This window comes from Aethalodelphis obliquidens, unplaced genomic scaffold (assembly GCF_003676395.1).
Source record: "Aethalodelphis obliquidens isolate GAN/ISIS:26980383/991018 unplaced genomic scaffold, ASM367639v1 scaffold36, whole genome shotgun sequence".
NCBI classification, from domain to species: domain Eukaryota; kingdom Metazoa; phylum Chordata; class Mammalia; order Artiodactyla; family Delphinidae; genus Aethalodelphis; species Aethalodelphis obliquidens.
In genome coordinates this window covers 8,135,282-8,143,007 of record NW_020837980.1, presented here as the reverse complement: position 1 = coordinate 8,143,007, position 7,726 = coordinate 8,135,282, and the positions used below count along the sequence as shown (strand labels likewise).

Genomic DNA, 7,726 nt, shown 5'->3' with positions numbered 1-7,726 from the left:
GGGAACTATATTCAATATCTTGTAATAACCTATAATGGAAGAGAATCTGAAAAAGAATATAATGTATCACTGAATCACTCTGCCGTACACCTGAAACTAACACACCATTGTAAATCAACTATACTTAAAAATAAAAAAGCAATTGTTTAAAGATAGTTGTTTAAAGACATCTTGATCCCGCCAAAGTCGGTTTGGGAATAACTAGCTATTGCTACACTGTTGTTAGGACAATGCTAACTTTGAAAAACATGTCTACTTTTGCCGGTACTTTAGCCGCTTCCTCTGTCTCATTGGAGGAAAGTCAACAATGGCCTCTGTCAAGAAAGCAGCTGAGAAGCGGCATAACCCGGTGCAAAGCATCTGTAGAAAAATCCAAGCCATCCAAAAGAGAGAAGAGAGTACAAGTCCCATCCGACAGATTATCAGATACCAATCTAGCAGGTTTGACAGTCCACAGACTAACCCCAAGAAAGACTTTGAAGAGGTACTGAAGAAAATGATGACTGCTGCCTTTCCTCTGCCCAACCCTCGCTCCTCAAGCCCTGAGAAAGTTGGTGCCTTTACTTCACATCCTCAACGAGCATCTCCAAGAACCCCATCCATCTCTCATCTCAGCTCTCCTGAGTATGCCACATATTCTCTTCTCCTCACAAGCTCGGAAAACATCTCAAGGCCTAGATCACAGAGCTCCCAGAATTACACATCTTTGATACCGCAGATCAGAAAAAGGGAACTCCTCTCTAACAAGGATTTGAAAAACTGTGGTAGTGAAAATGATTTTAGTGCCTTAACCCTTGACTTTGATTCCACCTCTAATCAGAGCTCTGAATTTTTCACTCCTCAGGATTCACTGGTGAAAAAATTATCTCTGAATGGAGAGGGTAAATATTCATCTTCTAATATTTGTTCTTCTGATAAAGCCTTGAGCATATCACTGTGAGAATACCTGAACTAAAATGAAATACCAGTGTACATTATCGAAACGTGGAGGGAGGCATCCATCTTTCCCTTAAAATTGTGTTTTCCTCTCTTAAAAAACTCTTAGATGTGAAATATAAGTATTTTCTATGCTTTCAATTATAAACCTGATAGAAATTCTAGATTGTATTTACAATCATAATCATTGGCATTTCTCTGCTGACCTGAAAACAAACTTTCTCCTGGGCAAATTAGAATGGCATGATGGGAAGCCATAGATACAGGGGAGCTAAAGTTCATATAGTTCCAACATGCCTTGCTGAAAACTACCATTTTAGCATTTTTTGTGTTTGTGAGAGTAAAACATGTAAGAAAATGTAGAGCCAATAAAGTAGACCAGGGGAGAATGTAAATTTTGGAGGCCAATTTCAATGAAATTTTGGAATTCTATTTAGAGGATTGCTTACAGAGTCCCATCTGTGATAGGCCCTGAAAAACAAAACAATGTAAAATGGCACATTTTCTGTAGAGCTGATCTTTACGTTCCCTCTATTTTTCCTTAAAATATTTCTATTTGTGCTACACTATTTGCTTTTTCACAGAGTGCTTCTAACATTACAGGGCAGTAAAGCTCATTTCCCTCTTCGTCATCTCTCCTTTTATTCTACCTTTATAAAACTTATAAGGAAAGGAAAATGAATAATCAGAGACCCTTCAAGACCACTTTTTCTGCTTGATCTATTCAAGTTAAGTAACCAGTATTGTGGACTGCTCTTTATTTAAATATGTTTTCTTGTTAAGATTAAAACAAAAAAATTTAGCAATTAAGCATATTAGCACAGAAAAGCATCTGGATATGCAAACTTTTCTTCTACTAGGGTGGAAACAAGGAACTGCTGATGGCAAGGAAGATGTAACCTATAGCAATAACAGGACCTGTGAAGAGGAGTTGCTTACAAGTATTTTTAATGCATGTGACACCGAATGCAGAGGTCAGTCGAAAATTATCTGCTCAAATGTTCGGTGGTACTCATCACGTCATTGTACTTTCTATTGCAAGAGAAAGGGAAATGGCTTATGTGTGGTGCTCTGTGCATCTGTGTCTACACACGTGGTGGGTACAACCTAATTTGGGAGGAAGGGTGGCCGTCTAGATGTTGGTTAATTTCTTTGTACCTGTTTTGCATATTTTACCAGTGTCTTGAATGATTTTATTGAGCTTATCAACTGATTCACCAGCTGCAATCGTTGACTGGAACTACTTACCTCTCATAGTTGTTGCCTCACAAGAAATGTATACTTCATACGTATAAAGCTGCTACACAAATTTAGCTCAAATTTTTGAGTTAATTTTAGATTTTCAGTTCTGTTTTTCTTAGAGATGTGTTCTTTTTAAAATTTCCGCAAGTAATTTTTAGCATGTAAATGGCTTGTGGTCACTGTAATAAAATTAATAGTATATAGAAAAGAAGGGAAAAAAACTCATCAGTAATCCTGTTTCCCTGAGTAAGCATTGTTAATGATTTGTTGTATAACCTTCCACAAATTCCGTGGTCAATATGGTTTTGTTTTATTTGGATTAAAACTTTTTTATTATAGAACATTACAAACATACACAGGAGTAAAGAGGTATAACCCTTATCATGTAAATAGTGTCGTAAATAATGATGTCTCATTTCTAGCCCCACCCACTTTCCTCTCCTCCACTCTGGATTAGTTTGAGACAAATCCATGACATCATATTATTTCACCTGTAAATATTTCAGTACGTTCAAAAGATAAAGACTGATTTCAGACACAACTATACAATGTCATTTTTATGACTAAAAAGATGACATACTTTCTTAATATCAAATATCTTATCAGGGGCTTCCCTGGTGGCGCAGTGGTTGAGAGTCCGCCTGCCGATGCAGGGGACACAGGTTCTTGCCCCGGTCCGGGAAGATCCCACATGCCGCGGAGCGGCTGGGCCCGTGAGCCATGGCTGCTGAGCCTGTGCGTCCGGAGCCTGTGCTCCACAACGGGAGAGGCCACAACAGTGAGAGGCCCACGTAAAAAAAAAAAAAAAATCTTATCAGCATTTGTTTTCTCATTTGCGTGAGAAATTTATTTTTTCTTAAACAGTTTAATTGTTCCAATCAATATCCAAGAAAAGTTTGTTCATTGTTATTGGCCGTCTAGCTTATCTCTATGTTCCTTTCCTAGTCTCTCTTTTTTGTATTTTAAGTTATTTGTTAATGAAACTGGTTCTTTTATCTCATAGTTTCCCCCAGTCTGAATTTTGGTGATTGTGTGGTCTTAGAAACACAACCTGTTTCTTTGTCCCCTACATTTAGAGGTTTGATCAGATAAAAGTTTTGTATCTCCTTTTGGCAAGATTCCACATAGACGGTGTATATATTTTTATCAGAAGACAAAACTATTTGAGGATGAAGGCCTAGATTTATTCTTTCATTAGGTGTTGTGAAAGGTGATAGTCTATTATTCCTTCCTATTTTATCAGCTGGCATATCTATAAAAGGAAGCTCTACCCTGCCTAGCAACTATTTGGCCATGGCTGAGTCTTGTTTCCCAAAGGAAAGGCAGGATAAAAGCTTGATTGTGCTTCTGATTGAGAGTAAATTGCAGATATTGTGCCTTTTTACCCCTAAGTACATCAGTGTGTATTTCCTACAAAGGACATTTGCATGCATGACCACAGAATGATTGTCAAAATTAGGATATTTAACCTTGATACAATATTATTATCTAATTTAAAAGTCTATATTCAAATTTTGTCAATTTTCCCAATAATATTCTTTATAGATTTTTTGTTTCCAAGTCCAGGATCGAATTCAGTTGTCACATCTCTTTAGTCTCCTTAAATCTGGAGGAGCTCCTCGATTCCTTGTCTTTTATGACCTTGAAATTTTTGAAGAGTGTATGCCAGTTACTTTGTAGAACATCTGATATTTCCTCTTTTTTTTTTGTTTTTTGGGTTTTTTTTGCGGTACGCGGGTCTCTCACTGCTGCGGCCTCTCCCGTTGCGGAGCACAGGCTCCGGACGCGCAGGCTCAGCGGCCATGGCTCACGGGCCCAGCCGCTCCGCGGCATGTGGGATCCTCCCGGACCGGGGCACGAACCCGTGTCCCCTGCATCGGCAGGCGGACTCTCAACCACTGCGCCACCAGGGAAGTCCATGATATTTCCTCTTGATTATTCAGGTTCTACATTTTTGCAGGCACACTACGGACGTGATGTTATGTTCTTCTCCGTACAATATTTCAGGATTTTTAACTTTGATCACTTGATTAGTGTGGTGTCTGCCAAACATCCCTATTGTAAAGTTACTATTTTTCCTTTATAATGGCTATAAAAAATCAATCAGTCGATCTAAGAAAGAAAGGGAAAATTTTATTCGAGGCAAATTGAGGATTATAACTCAGGAACAGCCTTTCCGAAAGCTCTGAGAACTGTTCTGCCTGTTAAAGGTCAAAGCACATTTTGAGACAGAGGGCTGTACGTTCAACGACATATTACCGACAGTCCACACAATCCAGATCTAAGCATGCAAAGCGAGTAGTGGTTCGTGGGTCATCGTGGCTCCTTACAAGATTAAGAAGAAAGGTTAGGTCCTAAGGATTTGTCTTGCTGATGCTCAGAGAATGTTGCTCTTTTTGATTGAGCAGGTATTTCTGCTGATGGGGATGTTTGGGATGCATAATGTAGATACACAGTGCACAGTAGAGGGGAGAGAGGAGGCCAAAGAGTAGAGAAAATATATTATGTTTAAATTTTCCTTGACTTGCCTTAGAATATGAATTTTTATTTCATCAGTAATTAATAAATATGGGAAGATACTTTGAATCTATGTAAACATTCTGTTTGTCATCAAACTTTCACTCACTAGTTTTAGCATCTGTGATATTATGATTTATTATAAGTAGTATATATTTGGTCTTTGTCCCATTTGTGGCACAGAGCTCCTAAAACCATTAGAATTTCCTAAGTGATGAGAGCAATAAAGGTGCCGTTTTTATGTTAATGAAATGACTTTTGGACCCCACCGTAGGACGAGGGCTAGTTGCCAGTGGAGCCAGTCATGTGATTGGGTGGTTGGAACTTTCAGTCCCACTCCCCAGACCTCCAGGGAGGGGAGAGGGGATGGAGATTGAGTTTCATCACCAATGGCCAATGATCTAATCAATCATGCCTATGTAACGAAGCCACCATAAAAACCCAAAAGGAGAGGTTTGGAAAGCTTCCACGTGGAGATTTGGAAAGTGTGGCATGCCGGGCAGAGTACGGAAGCTCCAGGCCCTTTCCCCATACCTTGCCCTGTACACCTCTTCCATCTGGCGGTTCCTGAGTTATATCCTTGTATAATAAACTGGTGATATAGTAAGTAAAAAATTTCTTTGAGTTGCTCTAGCAAATTAATGGAACACAAAGAGGAGTCATGGGAACCTCCAATCTATAGCTGGTCCATCAAAAGTACAGGTGACAACCCGGCCTTGAATTGGTGTCTACAGGGGGTGGGGTCAGTTTTGTAAGACTGCGCCATTAACCTGTGGCTCTGACACTATCACCACATAGGTAGTGTCAGAATTGGGTTGAACTGTAGAACACCCAGTGTCTTGAGAATTGCTTGTATGTGTGTATGTTGTGGGGTGGGGTAGGGGGTAGGGGGAAGAACCCTACACATTGGAATTGGTGATCAGAAACATAGCATCTATTGATATTTCTTGCCTAAATCAATTCTTACAATGGTGGTTGCCAAATAGAAAATGTTCAATTTCCAATACTCTTTCTATATTTTTTACTTGTCAATCTATCATCAGGGTTTTACCATTTCTCTAACTAAATGAATTAATATCACTATGAATTTCTGGATTCTTCTTAATTCAATATATATAATCTGTTACTATCATTATTTATTTTGATGCTCAAATTGTCCCAGAGTTGGCTGGCAAGATATTCTTTAAGCTGGCTCCTATGTCTGTTTGCATTGTCCCCATCTTTCTTTGAGCATCTCATTACTTCCTGGAGCAACCAGGTGTCCCAGGTACTAATACTTTTGAGACATCCCCATTCTTTTTAGTAGCTTCCTTGTTTTCCCTAGTATTATAAAAGTCTTTAGACTTATCTCATACATTTCCTGCCCCAACCTTGGAATCAGTTATTTCTTCAAGGATCCATGGTTCCTTTTAATGGGAAATAATATATAGAGACCACAATCTGGGGGCAGGGGATGGTGGTTGTTTCTAGGCATTTTCAGTGGGCAGACCTAAGAAGTACTTAAAAATTTTTGAAGATATATTGCATCATGAGTTCATAGTCTTCCTTCTAAAGCAAATTCAGGACTACAGCGTTTTTACTCATCTCATATTCTGTATGCCCTTTTTCAACCACAGAAAATCTTGGTTCTCAATGACACCAGTATAAATGTTCCTTTGCTTTCTTCTACAATACATACACAATGGTTTCAGATGAGCAGTACCCAAACTACTTATGTTGTTTCCTGTTGCTGAATTACGACACACTTGGCGGCTTGAAACCACACACACATTTACTACCTCACAACTTCTGTGAATTGGGAATTCACACATGGTTTACACGGGCCCTCTGTTAAGGAACTCACTCACAAGGCTGCAGTCAAGATGTTGGCCAGGGCAGCTGTCTCATCTGTGGCTCGACTGGGGAACGACCTGCTTTAGGTGGCAGGATTTAGTTTCTTGCAGTTGTAATCCTGAGGGCTTCAGAGGTTTGCTGCTGTCAGCTGGACAGTTTCTTACTAGTTGGACCTCTAAACATAGGTAGTCCATAATATGGCAGTTTGCCTCTTCAAAGCCAGCAAGGGAATGACTCCAGCAAGATAGGCACTGTGATCTTATGTAACTTAATCATGCAATTAGATACATGTAATCCTGTCTCCTTTGCCATATTCTACGGGTTAGAGGCAAGTCCCAGGTCATGCCCACACTCAAGGGAGGAGACTACACAGGGGTGTAAACATTAGAAAGCAGGGATCATAAAGGGGCACCTGGACTCTGTCCACCTCACCACCACAATGGTTTAAGGCTTGTTTTTGGTCATTCTTTCTCCTTAAGCTATATACAACAAGTTCCCTAAGTATGTACGGGAATGTTCCCAGACTTGCCTTATAATCTGCTTTTGCTCACTTAATAATTTTGAGTACTTGTCTGGGTCAACAAATTTGTTTTATATACTGTACTTTTGGGGGATGTAACATAATATATTTAAACAATATGTCTCAACTGGATATTTTTTTCTCTATTATAAACAGCACCATAATGATCCATAATGAACATTCTCATAGCAAAACATTTGCCTATACTCTTTTTTTTTTTTTTTTTGCGGTACGCGGGCCTCTCACTGTTGTGGCCTCTCCCGTTGCGGAGCACAGGCTCCAGACGCGCAGGCTCAGCGGCCACGGCTCACGGGCCCAGCCGCTCCGCGGCATGTGGGATCTTCCCGGACCGGGGCCCGAACCCACGTCCCTTGCATTGGCAGGCGGACTCCCAACCACTGCGCAACCAGGGAAGCCCTGCCTATACTCTTAATTATATTGGTAGGATGAATGGGACTTATTTATTGCCCCAAAGCCTCTCTGTTTGGACAGAATTTAAGGAACTATTTCCCTGAAGAAAATAAGGAAGCTCCACTGAAGGGAGATGGGAGATGTGTTAGAAACAGAACCAATGGGTGTGTGTGTGTGTGTGCGTGTGTAATGTACATAAAGAGATTTATTGTAAAGAATTGACTCACATGATTATGGAAGCAGACAAGTTCTAAGATCTGCAGGGTG

At 40.0% G+C, this 7,726-nt stretch overlaps 1 protein-coding gene across 1 annotated transcript in view; it reads left to right on the top strand.

The window, feature by feature from the left end:
• Positions 1–307: 307 nt before the first annotated feature.
• The window catches only part of LOC113632264 (lymphoid-restricted membrane protein), a 42,875-nt gene continuing 35,456 nt past the window's right edge, over positions 308–7,726 (top strand). Inside the window, exons 1-2 of the mRNA XM_027129238.1 lie at positions 308–881; positions 1,797–1,910. Coding sequence (XP_026985039.1) covers positions 308–881; positions 1,797–1,910 — 688 coding nt within the window. The remainder of the gene's footprint in view (positions 882–1,796; positions 1,911–7,726) is intronic.